At 45.5% G+C, this 21,385-nt stretch overlaps 1 protein-coding gene across 1 annotated transcript in view; it reads left to right on the top strand.

Moving 5' to 3' along the window:
• Positions 1-21,385, top strand: part of VPS35L (VPS35 endosomal protein sorting factor like) — a 110,015-nt gene that overhangs the window by 17,076 nt on the left and 71,554 nt on the right. The window contains exons 7-9 of the mRNA XM_045770928.2: positions 3,008-3,136; positions 10,263-10,347; positions 16,629-16,688. Of these exons, the coding sequence (XP_045626884.2) occupies positions 3,008-3,136; positions 10,263-10,347; positions 16,629-16,688 (274 nt within the window). The remainder of the gene's footprint in view (positions 1-3,007; positions 3,137-10,262; positions 10,348-16,628; positions 16,689-21,385) is intronic.

The following is a 21,385-nucleotide window of genomic DNA, read 5'->3' as shown; positions in this document are numbered from 1 at the left end:
CCGGGGCACCAGCCGATCCAGGGACGGCGGCCAACGGTGCAGCTGGCTGAGCGCGCTGGAGCTGCCTCGGGCTGGTTTTCTGAAGGTGTCTTGTCCCTGTGATGCCTGAGCAGACCCGGGTCTTGTGGGGACAGGGTCTCACTGGAAAAGCCAGCTGGAGCCACATCCCCGGGAAGTGCCTTGCGTAGTGTAAGGATTCCATCTTGTGCAGAGGCTGCCCATGACTGCTCTGCTGGCTTGCCGGGGCTCACACGAATCTTCCAGAAAACGCGGTTTTAGAGAACACGACTCATTTGCCAACTCTTAAAAATTGATGAATTTCACATACACATCTAGGTTTTTTTTGTTTTTTTTAATTTGAATTCCACGTGATAACTGAGGGTCCACATTCCTGCATTGAACCAGGGCATGTGCCGTCCAGGTTATACAGTCCTTCCTGTCCTGCTTTGCTCATGAACACTACCAGCCTGGCCCCTGGGGACAGGGGAGTTTGCGTCCCCCAGAATGTCATTTAGAGAGGCTGCCTCGCGTCCTGAGAGAGGCTCTGGAGCCAAACTGCCAGAGTTTGAATCTCGGCTCTACCGTTTGGCAGTTCCAGCATTTGGGGCATGGGGCTTAACAGCTCTGTGCCTCAGTTTGCGTATCTGTAAAATGGGGGATGCTGCGTAGCACTTGCGTCTTAGGGTTGTTCGAGGAGTGAAATAAGTCAGTGCATATGAAGTGCTTGGACCAACACCCAGCACATGCTGTGTGCTCTTGTTAATTGCTGTCACCACTGGCTTAACCTGAGTCTAGAGGCCTTTTCTCAGCTGCTGCTGAGCAGAGTGCCCTTGGGCATTCCGCTTTTCTTTATCTGCATCCCTAACTAGAACGTGAGGATGAAGAATACAGTTGTGTGGACCGAATGGTGATGCTTTGAAATCGACCAAGGTCCCTGTGATGGCAGGTGTCATCTCTCTGTCCTGCATCTTGCCGGTTGGTTCAGGGTCCTCCCAGCTCTGAGACCAGAGCCGTTGGGTGCTCAGCCCATCCTCTTGCTTCCCGACTCAGAAAGGACACGTCTTGAGTTAGGGAGCCCGGGGGCCTTGGTCTGTACATCCTCAGCCAACCTTGGCTGGCAGAAGGAATTGCTGAGCATTTGAGTTGAAACTCTTCAATCCGAGTGTCACTTGTGCTGGCTTCATTTGCAAAGGGGGGCTCTGTGGAAGGATACAGGGCCACTACCTGAGCCCAGGGGCACAGTGGCCTGGAACCAGGAGCTAAAGAATCACCCAGGCACCCAGCCAGCTGCCCTCTGCCTCTCTCTGCTCTCTATAGCCTCCTGTCACTGACTCTGTACTTGTCCTCTCTCCTCACACCACCACCTGCCCCCCCCCCCCCCCCCCGCCCGCTGATTGATTTTCTTGCTGCTCACAGCTGCAGATGGCTGCCCCCGGCTTCCGGGCGAACATCGCTTATTAGTCAGGGCAAGGCTGGGTTATACTGTGCTGACAAATGAACCTCCGATAGCTTCGTGGCTTTAATATAACACAGGTCTGTTTCTTCCTCACATTACTCATCAAGTGAAGGTGACAGACACACCACCATCTTGAGATGCTGCCATCTCAACAGATGGCTTCCTGGGTTGTCACAGCAGAGCCGAAAAAGGGTTACTTCTCACCACCTCAGCCCAGAAAGGACACATGCCACGGTGCTTACAGCCCATTTGCTCAGATTAGTCACGTGGCTCTTCCTGCTGCAAAGGGACAAGGAGGGCCTCATCTTGCAGTTCAGGGGACCTGTTGGGATCATTCCACGTTTCCTGAACCTTCTGCTTGTATTTCTTTGATTAAGAGTTCTTCACTTTGGATTCCGGGAAACAGTGATATAAAAAAGATTTGGTTCGTGGCCTCGTGTGGGTTAATAGGACCCTCACTCCTGTGAGCTTTGTAAATAAAGAGCACCTTAACAACAGCCGAGGATTAATGAGCAGATGCCGCGTGCCAAACGCTGTGCTGAATTTTCACGTTCATTGTTTATTTCACCCCCGTGATGTTCTTGCTTTCCTTCTGCCACAACTTTTTGTTGTGGTCTGCTCTCTGTCCTTAAGGCACTCCTGCCGGTCTAGTTAACAGCCCCCACCCCCCACTTTCGCCATTGTCCAGTAACACCTGCATGCACCTGAGTGTTTGTCTCAAGCATTCCCTTCTCTGGGAAGCCATTCCTTTTTTTTTTTTTTAAGCTTTTATTTCTTTGACAGAGTGAGAGCACAAGCAGGGGAGAGGGAGAGGGAGAAGCAGGCTCCCCGCTGAGCAGGGAGCCTGATGTAAGGCTCGATTGATCCCACGATCCTGAGATCATGACCCAAGCCAAAGGCAGACGCTTAATCGACGGAGCCAGCCAGGCACCCCCTGGGAAACCGTTCCTTTGTTACCGTATTTCTTCCGTTCTGAGATAAACCTTTTCCCCTCACATTTGAATATCCCAGAAATTGAGCTGTGTCTCTCAATTAACGCATGTCCGTGGTTGGCATTTTTTTCTTCCTTAGTGGTACATGAAGAATTGTGCTTCCTTCAAAGTGTATCTCAGATTCAGTGAACTGTGATGTAGGTTTTCATAGAATCGTTTCCTCTGGAGCACTTGTCTCTGTTTATATTAATATCCATCTCATCCTCTGTATGTGAGACCCTATTAGCGCAGAAATATTGTCTTTTTGCTCATCTTTGTGTCTCGGGCATCTGGTGTCCCATGCCTGGCGCCCAGTGGTTCCCAATGATTATCTGAATCATTTTGTTCTGGGTTGATTTAGGCCTCACTTGTTCCAAGGTCAGTCTGAGTGACTGCACCCTGCCTGTTTTTGCAGAAAACTCAAAGAACCTCTTCAGTCACAGGACAAAACTATCCGTCCTTGTTGGGGGTATGAGAAAAACTTAGAGACCAAAACTCAGCCAATACTCAATTTTGTTCACAAGGTGGTGTCCAGATGTTTTTCTTTTTGTGCTTACCCCTTCCTACTTTCTGCCCACAGGGATCCCAAAAGGAACTGTTGAATTTGACTCAACAGGATTATGTGAACCGCATCGAGGAGCTCAACCAGTCACTGAAGGACGCCTGGGCCTCGGACCAGAAAGTGAAGGCTCTAAAAATAGTCATCCAGGTCAGGTCTAGTGATTTTTTTTTTTTTTTTCCTTTCCCCAGAATTTCCTATGTAAAACTCCTTTATAGATAATTAAGGTTTTTCACAGGCCTGCCTTCAGGGTCTTACCCTACTTTTATTCATCTGTTCCATTTTCACATACTTTCTTTGAAAGGCCATGATGATGAATCTGGTTTTATGAGATGCCTAATCCCAGGGCCACCATGGACAGCTGCACAGGTTGTATACTGCACAATTCCAGGACCTTCAGCTTGAATTACAGAATTAATGATTCCCCCTGGATTGTGCAGTTCGTTGGCCCTGATACATTCGCTGACACATTTATGATTCGTACAAACTAAAGACTGACCGACTGTCTTGGGTTTCCTTGATGAGATTTCCTTTGTATTTTGGGGACTAATGGTTGTATGTCCCTGGTATGTGCATTTTTGGCTCATATTTTGCATAATTACATGACAAAACATGTTGATGGTGTTAGGAGAGGTACATTTGTTGGATCCTTTGTTGACGAATTTGTTGATCCACGACAGCTCTTGGATCACAAGATCAGGTTGTGTAAGGAAAATAGCTTATTCAGTTTCTTGACCCTTCAGGTCATCGTCTCTTGGCAAAACATGCTCAGAACTACACTGTAGAAGGATTCTTGTGCGTTATGATGTTCAGAGGCGAGTTCACAAAGAATTTCTGAACAGCCATTTTAGTTCAAAAGGACAGTCCTGTTCTTGTTGAATGTCATGGCAACGTGACATTTGTTTTCTCACCTGTTGGTTTGGAGAGAGGGACAGAGTCTGGCAGTCTTGACACTGGGTAGTTGAAGTCTTATAAGAGGACACTTTGTATAGCAGGTGCTTGTTTTTTTTCCCCCTGGGTATTTCACGATAGAGGCAGACCTGAGCTCATTTCCCTTCGATCCCTGTTGTTAGTTTACAAAGTAAATACTCCCAAAGAAGAGTCCTCTCATCCTGGAAGCACGTGATGGTGGTTGCTTGCTGAGCGGCTCAAGTAAGAAAATATTAAACTAACAAACTCTTTTTCAAAGTATTTTTATTGGCAACATCTCCCCCATAAAGGACTGGAGTGCAGAGAACTTGATGTCCGAGAGTTTTTACATCTGGAGAAGATTTGATTCATGTCTTCTCAAAAGAACCATGGAAGTGTTTCATTAACTCCACATCTGGTTAATAGTAACGATTTCACTTTCGATACGTTAAAAGCTGCTGCTTTAACCAAAGAGAATCAAGGGGGGCAGAGTACAGAGAAATGAGCTCACCTCACTTTATTTGTTCTGCAGGAAGGTATTCTGTTGTGTGGTGGTTTTACTGAAATGTATTTCAGTGATTTTTAGCAGGTTACCTAATTATTACACAATTCAGTTTTAGAGCATGTTCTTACCCCCTCCCCGAAAATCCTTCAAGCCTGTTTACCGTCAGACCCTGCCACTTCTAGCCCCAGAAAACCACTGATCTTTCTGACTATAAGTTCGCCTTTCCCGGATGTTTCGTGTATAGGGATCATTCAGGATGTCATCTTTTGCGTCTGGATTCTTTCACTTGGTGGAATGTGTTTGAGGTTTGTCCGTACTACAGTATCAATACTTTGTACCTTTTTACTGCTGAGTGATATTCCATTGTATAAAGAACTGCATTGTACTTATCCATTAGCAAGTTGATGATGGACACTGAGGTCATTTCCACCCTGGCTGTTACGAACGACGCCACTGTGAACATTTCCGTACGACTCTTTGGACATATTCTTTCATTTCTCTTGGGTGGATTCCTAGGAGTAGAATGAGTGAGTCCTGTGATAAGGGGGATTGTGTAACTTTTTGAGAAATGGCCAAACCATTTTACGTTTGCATCCCCACTAGCCGGGCGTGAGGGTTCCAGTTCCTCTGTATGTCTTCCGACACTCCCGTTAGCGTCTATCACTTCGATCACAGTCCACCGTAGTGGGTTTGAAGTGGTATCTCTTTGGTGGCTTTAATTTGCCATCCCTGAGGACCGATGAGGTTCAGCTTCTTTTCATACGCTCATTGGGCATTTTTGTGTCTTTGTTCGTGAAAGATTGAATAAGCCTTGCCCATTTTTAAAATCACATTACGTTCTTGTTGCGTTGTATCAATTCTTTATCCCCAGTACAAGTTCCTTATCAAGTATCTGATCTACAAGGATCGTCTCGTAGTCTGTGGCTTGTCTTCATTTTTGTAGTAGTGTCTTTTGAAGTGAAGGAGTTTTTAGTTTTAGCGAAATCTGATTTATCAATTGTCTCTTTTGTCTCAGGCTTTTGGAGTTGTAGCTAATAACTCTTTGCATAACCCAAGGTCCTGAGAATTTTTTCCTTTGTTTGCTTCTAGGAGCTTTTTTTCTTTGCTTTGCTTTTCTTTTAAAGATTTTATTTTTAGGTAATCTCTACACACAGCGTGGGGCTCAAACTCCCAATCCCAAGATCAAGAGTCACATGCTCCACCGACCAAGCCAGCCAGGCACCCCTCTTCTAGAAGTTTTATAATTTTAGCTTCTACATCTTGGTTTATGGTCCATTTCAAAGTGATTTTTGTGTCTACTATAAGGGCCTGGATTTATTTGTTTTGCATGTGGATACCTGGTTGTTTCAGCAATATTTGTTGAAAAGGCTGTCTTTTCCCTATTGAATTATTTTGGCACCTTTGTTAATAAATGTAGGGGTTTGTTGACTCTTCAGTCAATTCCATAAATCTGTGTAAGTCTGTCCTCATGCTAGTACCACACTGTCCTGATTATTATAGCTTTATGATAATTTTTTTAAAGATTTTATTAGAGCGAGCATGCACGAGGGAGTGTGCGAGTGCAATGGGGAGGTGCAGAGGGAGAGGGAGAGAGAGAGAATCTTAAGACTCCATGCTGAGCATGGAGCCTGACACAAGGCTGGATCTCATGACCCTGGTATCAGGACCTGACCCAAAACCAAGGGTTGGATGCTTAACCAACTGCGCCATACAGACACCCCTGTGGGAAAGTTTGAAATTGGTTAGTTTAAGTCTTTTAACTTGGTTCCCCCCCCCTTTTTTTTTTCCAAAATTATTTTGGCTATCCTGGGTCCTTTGCATTTCTGTATGATTTTTAGGATAAGCCTGTCAATTTCTACCTGCCCCTCCCCTAGGATTTTGATAGGGATTGTGTTGACTTTATAGGTCAGTTGGAGAGATCTGCCATCTTAACAGTAGTGAGTCTACTGATGCATAAAATAATTATCATTCTTTATGTCGATGGGCATCTGGTTTTTCCTGTTTCCATCTTTCATTGTTATGAACCATGTTGCCGTGATCACTCTTGGACGTGTCTGCTGGCCTCTCTGGAGACGAGGGCCTGTAGCTGAGAGTCGAATTGCTGGGGTGCCGGGTGTGTGCCTCTTGAGCTTGACCAGGCAGTGCTGGATTGCTTCCCCATGTCGCTGTGCCCGCACGCGCTCCTGGCAGCGGTGGGGCTGCGTGAGTCTGTGCTGTTGAGCGTCCTCATGGCGTTTGGTATGAGCAGACGTTCTGTTTTCATTTTTCCAATTTAGGAGGTAATAAAATCATATTGTATTGTGATTTTAATTTGCAATTCCCTGAATATAATAAGATGGAGCCTCTTTTCACATGTTTATTGGCTGTTGGGGTTTCCTTCTCTGTAAAGTGGCTTTTGTTGATTCTTCTTGCTCATTTTTTTCCATTAATGTTGTTTGTGTTTTTCTTATTTTTAGGATTTTTTTCCCATATATTTTCAGTAGTAATTGTCCTCTGAGTAGTCTGCTTGCTTCCTTCTTTTGGTCCATCTTCCTTTCTTAGTTCGTGGCTGTAGGTTATGTTTTACTTTATCCTTTTGTTTTGGCTAAATTTATTTTTAAATATATATATACATATATATATATGTATATATATATGTATATATACATACATACATATACATGTATATATTCAATATATATTGTGTATATATATTCAATATATATATTGTGTATATATATTCTAGAAACGTATATAGAAATGTATAGAAATGTGTATATATGCTGAATTCTAGAAACTGCCTAGTGTCCTTGTAGAATTGGAAACAAATGAAAAACACCCTTTTAGTGTCCTTCCAGCAGTGCTAATCAGTTCCGTAGCAAGTATTTCAGGCAGAGTAATTTATCAGTCAGCTGTTCAGGAAGTGTCTGCCACGGTCTTCTGCGTATCCGAATCCCTTGGGAGCTTTAAAAAAAAGTCCGGAGTCTGAGCTTCAGTCCAGACCAGCTTGATCAGAATCTCTGGGAGTGGGACCCAGGTGCCATTATTTTTAAAAGCTCCCCAGATGGTTCCAGAGCTGAGAACACATGGGCTGTGGGATGCTCAGTCCATTCTGAGTATGCTGTGGATCGTGGATATCACGAACCCAGTGTGTCGTGGGTTCCAGTCAGGCTGTCACCTGGAGCCCTTGCCAAAAATACTGATTCCCGGGGGCGCCTGGGTGGCTCAGTCGTTAAGCATCTGCCTTCAGCTCAGGGCGTGATCCCAGCGTTCTGGGATGGAGCCCTGCATTGGGCTCCTCCGCTGGGAGCCTGCTTCTTCCTCTCCCATGCCCCCTGCTTGTATTCCCTCTCTCACTGGCTGTCTCTCTGTCAAATAAATAATAAAAATAAAATCTTAAAAAAAAATACTGATTTTCTGGCACCTCAGCTGGAGGTTTTGACCAATAGGTTTGGCATGGAGCAGGGATTTTTTTTTTTTTTTTTTTTTTTTTTTAATAATGTGGGCTCTACACCCAGCATGGAGCCTAACACAGGGCTCGAACTCACAGCCCTGAGATCCAGAGTTGGACACTTAACCGACTGAGCCACCCAGGTGCCCAGGGATTCTGTAATTTTAACACACACCCTAAGAGGCCTAATTTTTATTTAGGAAACTGTACCAAAGCTTTTAAAAACTGGCATCTTCAAAATAGTGGTTATTTATTTATTTATTTTTTTAAAAGATTTTTTAATTTATTCATTTGACAGAGATAGAGACAGCCAGCGAGAGAGGGAACACAAGCAGGGGGAGTGGGAGAGGAAGAAGCAGGCTTCCAGCGGAGGAGCCCAATGTGGCACTCGATCCCAGAACGCCGGGATCACGCCCTGAGCTGAAGGCAGTTGCTTAATGACTGAGCCATCCAGGCGCCCCCAAAATAGTGGTTTAAAGGAGAACTTCAATTTAGGACCGTGGACTTAAATTCTGTTTCCTGTTCTCTTGTGTAAAATGTACGTTCCCTGATACCAGCTTGGGAGCAAGATCAGCGCGCAGATGTTGGGAAGCCCCAGCTGTGTTTAATTTGAAATCTTCTGTTTGAATTCTGTCTTCTCACCTCACTGCTGGGCAGTAACTCCTCTCTGAGGGGCTCAGGGTAGGAACTCAGGAGACGTCACATCCCTAGGAACCGAGGGCTGTGTATTGCAAACAGTCTCTAGGATTCAGAGTTGTTTGCTTTTTCCAAGCCCTGATATCTCATGGGGCAGTTGTTGAAGTCGGAGCTCACATAAAGGGCATATGAAATACACAAAGCAAGGCATCCGGAAATGGATTTCTACGAGCGTCCAAATGCCACATTTGGTGTCAGCACCATTGTTTTAACAGCTTACGTTCCCCTTGCCCTTCTGCTCCCCCCCCCCCATAACATTTGGGCTGTAACAGGATGTTTCACAAATCAGAAATGTTGTTTACCTTTAGGCTGTAATGCTAAGGAGAAACTTGGTGAATTTAACAATTTAGAAATTGGGTCACAATGTCAAAACTGAAAACCCGTATCAGCCTACCTCTTGATACGATAGACGTTATTTCCATTCCCTGCACTTTGGAAATGCATATTAATGGACTCTTTCTATCTTGTGTTTTTAAGTGACCTATTTGTATCTACAGGTCAAGCATTGGAATGATAGAATGTGGTAAGTTATTTAGTTCCTTGGGCTGACTTTTGAATTCGCAAAGATTTCAGGACATGTAGTTTCGTTCTTCAAAGAAGAGATAGATTTTTTGTTTCTGATCATAAAAGATGATTCAGTCTGGGGTGTTTGGGGCCATGTTGTGTGGCTGTAGTCTTCCATTAAGAGTTCTGAACATGTCAGGGCACCTGGGTGGCTCGGTTGGTTGAGCGTCCAACTCACAATTTCACCTCAGGTCATGATCACGGGGTCCTGGGATTGAGCACCGTGTTGGGCTCCATGCTGAACGTGGAGCCTGCTTCAGATTCTCTCTCTCTTCTTCTCCCACTGCCCTGCCTGGCTCGTGTGCTCTCTCTCTTCCTCTCTAAAAAATAAAAAAGATCTGAATATGTCGATGGTCCTTTGGTGTGGGTGATACAAACATAGGGATTGAGCGATTCCCTGCAAAGCCAAAATGTTCCCAGTGTTGCATATCATAGTTGCAGAGAAACGTGCTCTTTGAAGCTTGTCGTGTTTCCTTTTAGAGGGGAAATTTGGAAGTGAGGATAAATAATAGATGCTATGGGGATAAAACGTACAGCCTAGGGAATATAGTCAGTGCTATTGTGATGATGTTTTATGGTGACAGATGGTAGCTACACTTGTGAACATAACGTACAGAGTTGTCTAATGCCATGTTGTACACCTGAAACTCACATTGTGTGTCAACTGTACTTCAATTAAAAAAAAAAAAAACTCATTTAAGAAACCCTGGGGATGTACTTCTGGGGTCATGTCATAGAAAAGAATGTTGAAGAATCAAGACCATCCTGAGATAAACCAGAAGAGGTCATGCGGAAAAGCACTTTGGAACAAAGCTGGAGTCCTCTGTGAGGACACCTATGGGAGAGGTGTCCTTGACCTCCCTTGGTGACTTTGATGCCGACCCTCGTTCCGTGTGTAAGCAGAGACCCTTCTGGATAAGATTCGTCAGTCCTGTGGCTTTCTTGGAGGGAGGTGATGGAGTCTTTCCTTATGAGGCTCTGTTGTCAGCAGTCTGGCCCCCTTGTCAAAGGGACAGTGGTTTTGCTTCTCATTATGTCCCCAGTGTCTGGCATGGGGCTCGGCACATGGCAAGCACCTGCACTTGTTTGTAGAAATTAATTTTCCAGGCCTGGAGCACTGCAACCAAGTCAGACACGACAGAGTGAATTTCCTTTTCTCTTCTTTTTTTTAGTGTTCAAAGCTTCTCTCGGACACAAGCGTTATTCGGTTCTACCCAAGCAAATTTGTCCTTATCACCGACATACTTGATACGTTTGGTAAGTACTAGTCCTGTTCATCTTCCAACCTAGGAAGTACTCCCCCCCCCCCCCCAGAAGTTGGGTGGTCGTGGTGCTTTAATTTCTGTTGTGGTTTAAGTAGTTGGGTGAAACATGAGGGAGACCAAACCACCCCCCCAGCCCCACTCCTTAACAAGGTTGCTGTTTTTGAGAGAATCGTAAGTGATATGTTTTCTCACCTCCTGAGAGGTTAGGGAAGCAAGTGAGTGAGGGGTGGGGGAGCACGGGACACACATCCGGTCTAAGCCAGCTCCTGCCCCTTCACATGTCATGGTGCCTGGAACTCACTTCGTCAGAACCAAACTCAGATTCTCTTCCCAGCACCCACGGTGGGTTTCTGTCCCAGGGAATGGCAGCACCATGTGCCCTGTGCCCGAGCTGGAAATGTGAAAGTCTTCTCCCCTGCGCCCCATGTCCAACCTGTCTCCAGGTTCTTTGGTCTCCTGGGTCTCCCTTCACTTTGTCCGTTTTTATCTGTCTTCACTGAACTGCTTAGTCCAAGCCACAGTCCTCTCCTGCCTGGACTGACTATGGCAGCTCTTGTGAGGTTTCCTGCTGCATCACGACTGCCCCTCGTCCCAGGCCCCCCCCCCCCAGCAGAATGATCCAGACTGAAGAGAAGAACCTGGGGCCCCTCTGGAGACACAGGAGGCCTTTGTGCTCCTTGGTGGTCATCAGTGGCCAGAGCACAAAGCCTTGCAGCCCTCTAAACTCTGTGTGATGTTCAATGGCAAGGTCCTCCCCAAGAACTAGCAGACAGAATCGCCTTCCGAGGGGTGATCGCAGATCAGAACAGAGACATTTGCTTTCTTGCCAAGGAGGGACCAGTGGACTCCCAACCCAGCAAGTCTCGTTGAAGCCCATAGAAAGATCTAATATGGCAGAAAACAAAATATCAAGCGGAGACCCCCATTTACTTCACAGGAGACTGGGGACTGAGTGTATTAGCTAGAACAAATGATATAAGAAAGTCTAACTCCTACTAATCTTGGGAAAAGGGGGTATTTATTGGCTAATGTTGAAAAGTCCGGGAGTAGTTTCTGGATTCAGGAACTCAAACAGTGTGTTGGTATTTTTTCTAGTACTTGCCCTTGGGTTTGCTTCATTCATAAACTCTGTAAGGTGTTATCAGCTTGTATCAGTCATTCTGCTAGTTGTCCCAGTATAAGGGAAGAGCTTCTGTCTTCCAAACACTGAATAAAAAGTCCCAGAATTCCATCTCCTTGGCCTGGTTGGATCACAAGTCAAGTCATTCATGCTTCTGGGGGATGAGTATGCACGTTATTCAGGCTCGGGTCACCCCAAAGAAGAAAGGTGATGCTGTTGCTAGAAGAAAGGGGGGTGGAAGCTAACTGGACCCCAAGATGAGCTGGCCTGGCTGAGTGATGGCCGGTCAGGGTCAGGTGGCCCAGGCATTCTGCCAAGTACCAAGGATGTATCAGCAAAAAGACAAAAATCCTTGCCTTTGGGGGCTTATGTTCTGTGAAAGGGGATTTGCTCAACAAGTAAACCCAATTGTATGTCAGGTGATGATAAGCACTCTGGAGGGAAAAACAAAGCATGAGGGTGAGGGGAATTGAGGGAAGGTGGGCTAGGGGTGGAGGAGGTTGCCATTTCAGATAGGGCGGCCACAGGAGGCCCTGCTGAGACCTTGCTATTTGAGCAAGGGCTTGAGGGAGAGGAGAGCTGAGCCACGTGCTCTCTCGGGGAGGGAGAGTGTGGCCACATTAGGCCCAGGACAGCGGGTGCAGAGGCCCTGGGGTGGGAGCATGCCTGGCAGGTTTGAAGAGGCGGGGGTGGCTGGCAGGGGTCTTCAGGGTGGTGGCGTAGGAGCTGACATGGCCAGAGGTCCTGGTGGGCCTTGGGCGCCATTGGAAGGACTTGGGCTTTGATCTGAGGACATAAGGAACCACAGGGAGTGTTAAGCAAAGAGGGGATGTGATGGGATTTGAGTTTTACTGGCTGTTTGTCGAGACTGTAGGGCGGAGGTGGGGGGGCTTGGTTAGCGGCCATCCTGGCACTTAAGGTGGGAGGCTGGGGAGGCAGTGGGGATGGAGAGAATGAATGGATTTTTAGAATGGATGGGTGAGTTAGGCTTTCAGAATAGATACCCAGCCACAGGCCCTTTGGGCCTTGACTTGTCCTCAACCGCAGCTTGCCTTCAGCAGCGAGGACATCAGGCAGGGAGAGAGGTCGGTGGTTGTGTCTGTTTCTCCTGACAGTTCTGTTTCTCATGGTGGCTTAACACACCGGCCTTCTGGTTTCCCTCGCCTGCCTCCTGCAAGTTTCTTCTGCATGACTCAGCATCCTGAGGGAGACTAGTACAGGGACGCCAGTGGATCGGTTTCTAATCTACAAGCCTGGCCAGACCCGGACATTAACCTTGTGAGAATTTTGGGCAGCCATGCTACCAGCCTCTGCTGGCGGCATCCCAGTCCCATCCCGTGGCAAGCTGGGAGATAGTGCAGATGTCTTGTCTTGCCCTACCCCAGAAATTAGCTGGGCTGAGAGTTGGTAATAGCAGTGATAAGCCCTCAACGCATTACGTCCTTGGGCCTGCCTCTGTTCTGAGTGGTTTAGAGATATTACATCATGTCTTCATCACGACCTGTGAGGGGCCTGAGGCACAGGGAAGTAAAGTAGCTTGCCCAGGGTCGCAAAGGGAGCAAGCGGCAGAGCTGGGATTCTGAGTTTTCTCTGTAGTCAAAGACCTGTTTGGTTTCTCTTGTACTTGGCTCACGGGGGAATTGTTGCTCTCCATGAAAATTATAAATGCGTGTACGTTTGACCCCGGCAGCTTCACCGCTGGGAATTCATCCCATTTGTGATAGCAGAATCTTGGAAACAACCCAAGTGGCCATCACTAGGGGACCAGTTAAAGAAATGACGGTCCATCCATACCCTGGAGCATAGGAAGCCCGCAAGGAAGAATGAGGCTGTGCTCCGTGTTCCAACGTGGAGAGATCTCCAGGGTATATATGTCGTCATGTGAAAAAGTCAAGATACAGAACAGCTGTAGAGTATGTTCTGTTTTGTGTAAGAAAGGAGGAGAAATGAGAATACTTTTCACATTCACTTTTATTTGCCTGAAGAAACGTGTAGGAGGGTGTCCAAGAAATTCTGTAGAAGTGGGAGTCCTCAGAGGTTGGCGGGGGCCGGGAAGTGGATGGGGATGGGCCAGAGAGAAACTTCCCTCAGTATCTTCTACAGCCTTTTTTGAATTTTGAAGCAGGGGAATGTTTTTCTTTTTTAAAACCGAACATTCAAATGAGGTACCGGCTTTCAACACCATTCTCCTTTCCTCCACGTCCAGACCGTGTTCCCAGGGGTGCCCTTGTCAGGATCTGTTGTGAATAATATTCCTCAGGATTGTAAGGTGGCGGGCGTCTGCAGGTGCTCAAGGAGACTCTGTTGTGCTCTGCGCAGAACAGAATGTGCAGTTTTCACCCTTCACCAAAGGGGCGGGAGTCTGCCTAGCTTGGGTGGAAGATCGGAGCGCTGAGATCCGTCTCGCATGCATCGTTGTAACGCTGCTCTGAGGGGGGGTGCTTGACCGTATGGGGGCAGGTGTAGTGGTTAACATGACTGACCGAAGGTGGGAGCATCTTGCTGGGCAGGGATGTGGGATATGGCCGTGAGCATGTGCAGACGAAAGGCATATGCTGGGCTTGCAGGGGAATTTCACTGGAGGCACCGAGCACAGAGCTGGGCTCTGGCGTCTCTCTGCCCACATCCCATGCCTGTACCTCCTCTCCCAGAGTCATGTGCACCTGAGCCTCGGTTTCTTCCCTTGTAAAATGGCCATAATAGATCCTGCCTCTGGGAGTTTCTGGAGGGAGTTCAGAGAATGCATAGGAAGCATATAACGTTTTTCCTCTTTGAAGAGTTTGCTGGCAGGATCAGTGTAAGCAGCTTTGAACAGTACCTGGTACAAAGTAAGTGCTCAGAAAATTATCTATTTTAGTGTTCTTGTTTTATAAGACAGTGAGTCAGGAAAGGAAATCTAGGATTGGGTTATTTCTCAAGACAGTTGTCCTCTAACCTAACGAAGGAAAAAAATATTCACCAAACTTGTTTGGCCAAAAATGATTTTGTAGTTAAAAGCCCCTTAGCCTTTAGGGTAGTCCGAAGGTACAATATAAAAACTGTGGTTTTAGAGCAATGGCAGGCTTTTTGTGGAGGACATAAAGGCGTTTTGTGCTCTTAAGTCCGGTTCATGTACCATAGGAGGTGAGGGGTTGGTTACCAGCATGGCTTGCTGTGTCATGGCCCAAGGTAAAAATGATATGCAGTCCCAGTGCCGTGTTCTGTGGTCCTCACAGGGGAGGCCCGTCATGACCCCAGGTGTGGCTGCCATGGGAGCCATTGGCCACAGGTAAGGAAAGCACTTCCTGCCAGGAGGAAAAAGGCAGGTGGCTTTGAGAACTGGGGTTTATTCCCTGAGGCTTTCTGGGAGCTTCTCAGTTGAACTGATGGTGTAGAGCAGGGGTTTCCATCCTTGGCTGCGCACCCGGGGAGCTTTAAAAACACTCCCAATGGTCAAGCTGCACCCCAGATCCTTTCTATCAGAACCTCTGGGGACACAGACACCAGCCTATTTTTCAGGCATCCCAGCTGCTTCGAGTGTGTAGCCAAGGTTGGGGACCACTGGTTTAGAGGGAAGAGGGAGGCTTGTCACTGTTTTTAGAGATTCCCACACCCAAGGCAGGTTTTAGCTCAGAGACCTGTGGTGTTTGCCTAAATCCATGGTTCTCACGCCTGAGTGTATACAGGAACTCCCTCGCGAGGTTATTCAAAATTCACATTCCTAGTCCTCCCCTTCCAAAATACTATTCTTCGCTAGCGCTGAGGAGGGCCCGAGGAATATGCCTTTTCAACAAGTGTCTTCATGTGATTGTAACATAAGTAGTCCACACTGGGAGAGGCACCTAGTTGGTTCCTCTTCTCTCGGATGTCTTCCTCCCCTTTGTCCTAGCCTTGTGTCATTTCTTGGTGAAGTCATTTGTCTTCACCGTCTTAGAACTTCCGGTCTCTTTTTCCCTGTGAGGACTGGTTGTGTGGTTCTTTGCTTGCCTGAATGATGGGATTGTGGGGGTGGGGAAACGCAAGAGCTCAGGGAAATACCTTTGACATGAAAGGTGATGTGGAAGGCTCCAGGAAAGGAATAGAACTATAATTTTTATCCCTTCGATGTTGATAGTATTTTCTAAAATAACACAGAATAAAGCTTTTAGTGTTAGATTAAATCTTCCCTGCCCACTTGTTCTTGTAAATAAAGTTTTATTATTGTTGTTGGAGCACAACCAACCACATCCATTTATTTATACATTGTCTGTGATTCCTTCTGAGCTACAACAGCAGCTTTAAATAGTTGCAGCGTGACCTATGACCCACATCACCTAAAATATGTTTATTTATGCATCTAGCAAGTACTGAGCGTCCATGGTGTGCCAGGCACTGACCTTAGTGCTGGGTATAGATCCGTAAACAAAACAGACACAAATTTCTCCCCTTGTAGCGCTTGTAGTTGAATCTCAAATTTCTGTGCTTCTGGGCACCAGGCAGAGCACATAAAGGAGTGAAGCAGGACGTTGCTGGGAGAACGCAAGCTGGAGACTGGGACCATGCCACGAACGGGGTGGTATATATGTCATTTGAAGGGTCAGCTACTAGTTTGTCGTAGCTCGTTTTTTTTTAAAGAGACTTTTTTTTAAAAAAGATTTTATTTATTTATTTGAGAGACAGGACAAGCAGGGGAGCAGCAAGGCTGAGGGAGAGGGAGAAGTAGGCTCCCTGCTGAGCAGGACACTGATGCAGGGCTTGATCCCAGGACCCCAGGATCATGACCTGAGCTGAAAGTAGACGCTTGACCGACTGAGCCACTCAGGCTTCCCCTGTCATAGCTCATTTTTATCCTGTAGGGATATAGGCCATTTTTGGCACATCATTTGTGAAGAAGCAGGAAATTGGGTTTTTCATGTGAAAACTTTTTACCTGTTGGCAACTAATTAAAAAAAAAATGTTAAAGCACTTTGTGGGCCTTCGTGTTGTGGGCAAAGTGAAAGTCCCCTCATGTTATTAAAAACAGAAACAAAGAAACACGGCTTAAAATTCATCCCACTAGGTGGCAGCATACTATCACAAGTTAAAGTGCTCTGGGAACCGCCAGCTCTGTCCCTAATTAACAAACGATTATTTAGTGTTTGCTCCCGAAGAGCCGAAGAGCCTGACGCTAACACCATCTGTCCTTTTCTCCCCAGGAAAGCTCGTGTACGAGCGCATCTTCTCCATGTGTGTGGATAACCGCAGCGTCTTACCAGGTAATGTCAAAGCTGTTCTACTGGTTTCATTCTGCCCTGGGGTTGTGATTAGAAGCTTTCTATCAAGTCAGGATTTATGGAGGCTCAGTATGAGATTTATTTTGTTTTTTTGGTGTGTTAAAAGTAGAAGAAACACCTTTGCAGATTTCTGATCATCTCAGTTTCCTAAAAACATTAGGTTTTTAAATGGCCTGGCTAAGAATTTGGGCAAGTAATTTGAATCCATGAAAATGAAAAGCTGTTACAACTAGATTCAGCTGAACTTTTATATCAACTTAAATTCCTCAACTGCTCGACTTTTTTTTTTTACTGCCTATCTCTCTTGAGAAGCAAACTGCAGAAACCAACTTTATATATACTAAAGAACAAGGTCAAATCAATCAATAACAGATACTTTGCATTTACAGTGTGTGCCTAAGTGATATGTGCGTTAAATTTATTGCCGATCCATTTTAAATTCTCATGGGGTTATAATGGGACAACTTGATTTTGAATCCCTGTTGTCACATAAATGATGACGATTTGTCTGGCAACAGCTTCCGTTACCTCTGGTCCCTCCTTTCAAGTTCCTAGAGCTGCTGTAAGGCAAGGTTCTCATCCACACAAGTTACAACAATGACCTTGCTCCAGCTGCTCCTGCTCTCAGCCAGATGATGGCATCGGCGACAGTAACCCATAATTTACCTCTTCACTTGTTCATTGATTCTTTCATCCATCTCTGTATCTGTTATTTAAAACCGATTTAATACAGCTATTTCTCAGAGACAGAACTCCACAGACCTTTGGGGCAGGAAGAGTCATCTGGTGTCAGATGAGCAAACCCATGGGGGAAGAGCCAAGGACTTGCGCTCAGCCCTGCCGCCAGCCAGTGGGAGGCTTGCTCTTAAGTTGCATCTGTACCGTCCAACATGGTGGCCACTGGTCATGTAGGGCACTTGAGATCAGGCCAGTCCAAATGGAGGGTGTGCTGTATGTGTTAAAATACACTGGATTTCAGAGACTTAAACAAAAGTCCATGAAGTATCTCACCGATGATTTTTTTAAATTGATCACATGTTGAAATGACATTTTGGATGGATTGGGTTAAATGAAGCATTTTACTAAAATTTCACTTGTTCTAGCTCTTTGACCATGGCTCACATGATATTTCTATTGGATGGTGCTGCTCTAGACCCTTCTCTCCACCACATCACACCTGTCCTGTTGTTAACAGCTCCTTCCATGTTCTAAGGTGTTTCCGATTGGGAGGCAGTGAGCCTGGAGAGGAAGACAGGGGTCAGCTTGAGTGCAAAGGCCTTCTCTGTCAGCTTTAAGAATTTGGGAACTCTGGATGCCCTTATTTAATTTAAACTTGCCAACTTCTATGCCATACAAGTAAGCAGCAGTAAATGCTCACCTATAAGCAGAATTAAACCCAAATAGGTGTTTTTTTGTGGCTACAACAGTATTCTTTTTTAAATGATTTTATTTCTAAGTAATCTCTACACCCAATATGGGTCTTGAACTCCTAAGATCTTGAGTCGCATGCTCCACAGACTGAGCCAGCCAGGTGCCCCTACAACAGCATTCCCCCCCCCCCAATATATATTTTAGAGAGTGGGGTAGGCGGAGGAGAGAGAAAGATAGAGAATCTCAAGCAGACTCCCCGCTGAGCATGGAGCCTGACGTGGGGCTTGATCACATGACCCTGAGATGATGACCCAAGTCAGATGCCTAACCAACTGAGCCACCCAGGCGCCCCTCCAACAGCATTTTTTAAAACGCTTTTTGATACACAATCTACTACTTCCCATTGTTGTACACCTAACTACATGAGAATATTTGTTCCTAACCCCCAGAGGCCTTCGAGTTTACATCTACTGCAGTAATTTTCCTTCCTCCCAATTTTCACTAAGTATACAAACAATATTTTAGAGCCAATTAAGGAAAAATTACTAACAACCTCATACCTAAACTATAAAAGTTCAAGATAAAAGACTATTTTCATATTCATTTCCAATCCTTGTCTAAATTTATTAATTAGCACTTTTATCACTGAAACTCTTCCTTCCCTGATATATTTTTTTTTTACTTCAAGCGATGCAAATCAGGCTTTTGTTTTTCTTGAGAATAATTTCTTAATTTTTTTTTTTCCTTCAGTGAAAATCTTCATCTGCATGTAGTGTTCTCTGGTTCTAAGAACCTGAGAGGGAAAAGGGCAAATTTCTCTCCAAAATGTCAGTGATTTGGGGGATGTCTCTTAATAATTATGAAGAAAGCTTTTGAAATCTGTGTGGAATTCTGCCTAAAGAGATTATGTACACAGAGGAATCCGGTGGCATGTGTACTCATTCTTTCCAGTTGAATCAAGTTCTGACTGGTGAATTTAATTTCTGAGCCCTTCACCTTCAGGAATTTGAACTGAGGCATACATACCTTTTATGAGTTTAGAAGGATACCAGTGTCCTTTGGGGTCATGGAAAGTACATCTTACTCTATGTGGTAGTTTTTCCCTACCATTTCTTAATCCAACATATGTGTGGAGAGACCATCTACTCTAAGTGATAAAGTGACTTTATTTACATCTTGGGAGAAAGAACTTGAGTTTGTCCTGTTGTGCTTGTTGTCAGCTGTGGGCAGTCCCATCTTCGGTTTCTCCCCATGGCTGTGTAGGCTGCATCTGGACAAGCCACGTCCTTAACTGACCTGGCCTTTGAGGCGCGTACTATGATGGCGTCCCTACATGCACTGTTATGTAAAGAGACCTCTCGCTCCGAGGGTAGAGACTTGGCAAAGGAAAGAGAGCTAGACTCACTGGTCTCCTCCCTCCTCCTAAAATATCCACAGAAGTTCAGGGTTGATAAGAGAAGCACCATAAAAGAAAAATAAATGGGAATAGAAGGCAGAGTCTTTGCTCCGTCGAAGTCTCTGAATTAATTTCCACATTCTGAATTCATTCTCTGTGTAAGCAGCCCAAGTGCTAAGGTGTAAATCATGTCATGTGAGGCCATTCCTTTGCCCAGAACCCTTCAGAGAGTTTCTGTTGCACCTAGAAAAACTCTCAAACTCCTTACCAAGGCTCTAGCCCTGTATGACTTGGTGTGCAATGCCTGGTTTTCTCCTTCCTGCTTGCCCCATTGGCTTGCTTTTGTTCTTCTCTGACCAGCAGTCATTATCTACCTCAGGACCTTTGCACTTAATGTTTTCTCTTGCTGGAATACATTTCTTCCACATCTAAACATGGCTGGCTCCGTTTTCCAGTTCAGGGCTCAGCTTAAATGCCACCTGTACCAGAGCCTTCTCTGACCACCCTGTCTAATGAAACTACACCCCCAAAATCACTCTCTAGTCTAATACTTAGTTTTATATCTTTCGTAGTATTGGCTATTACTGGATATTACCTGATTATACTTTTCGTTCTTCCTTATGTTTTTCCCTCTGCTGGAATATAAGCTTCATGAGGACAAGGTCTATCTTGTGTACTGTTATCTCTTTTTTTTTTTTTTTAAGATTTTATTTATTTATTAGAGACAGAGACAGCCAGCGAGAGAGGGAACACAAGCAGGGGGAGTGGGAGAGGAAGAAGCAGGCTCACAGCAGAGGAGCCTGATGTGGGGCTTGATCCCATAACGCTGGGATCACGCCGTGAGTCGAAGGCAGACGCTTAACCGCTGTGCCACCCAGGCGCCCCTGTGTATTGTTATCTCTTAAGAGCTAGAATACACTTTTAGTTGGTTCTGAAAACATTTGTGTTGAGCAGATGAAGTACAGGAATCTAAGATTTACTTTGCTACAAGATTTTAATACATTAATTTTTTATTTTTTGAGTAAGCTCTGCGCCCAACATGGGGCTTCAACTCATGACCCCAAGATGAGGACTTGTGTGCTCTATTGACTGAGCCAACCAGGCGCCCCACTTTGCTACAGGATTTTAAAGTCCTGCCTTAACATCGTTTTCTCTTAAATGATCTCTTGAGCTGGAAGGAAAGCCTGAAGCCTTTGTATTGGCACGTGCAGATTGTTGTGTAGTTTACAGGCCGTGTAGACACCAGGACAGCTTGCCTTTCTGTGTCCCCGGGGTCTCCCATGTCCAGCCTTGGGCTTCAGCAGACAAGGCTCCTGTCAGGGTTATAACTTACAGTGATGTCAGCTCTCTTCTGAATCTCCATTCCCTCATCTGTAAATTGAGGGGTTTTATTAGATGACCTCAGAGACTTATTTTTGCTTTTGGATTTCAGGTCCCATGATTCAGTCATACGAAGGGAAATTAATCCCACCCGTCCTTTTTCCCCAAGGCACGATTGAAAAATGAATTCAAGAATAACCCTTATCTTTTCCTGTCTGGATCTTTTGGAACTTGAAAAAAAAAGTTACTTTTAAGTGCACGGGTTCAGGGCAGGAAAGGGGTAATGGTAATTTCCCTTCCCGTTGGAACTGGCGAGTGAATAGTTCTTGAATGAATGAAGCATTCCGTACCATCCAGAAACAGATAAATACCTGCAATTGCAATTCCAGAATATCTGCAGTTGTGACTAGTGACTGTTCTCTGCTAGGAAGTACCTGGACGTTTATCTTTTTGCTGATTCTCTCGGAATTTCGATCACCTTAATCGTGTGCCACCAAGTTGCAGAAAGCAGTCAGGGACGAAAAATGACTCTCTGCACAACAAAATGAGAGCAGCAAGCTAGAATTCGTTGTCTTCTAAAATGATTAACTTC

Source organism: Ursus americanus, chromosome 2 (genome assembly GCF_024610735.1).
Source record: "Ursus americanus isolate L20-20 chromosome 2, mUrsAme1.1.p, whole genome shotgun sequence".
Taxonomy (NCBI): domain Eukaryota; kingdom Metazoa; phylum Chordata; class Mammalia; order Carnivora; family Ursidae; genus Ursus; species Ursus americanus.
Note: the sequence above shows the minus strand (reverse complement) of the source record. Positions and strands in the feature narration are given on the sequence as shown.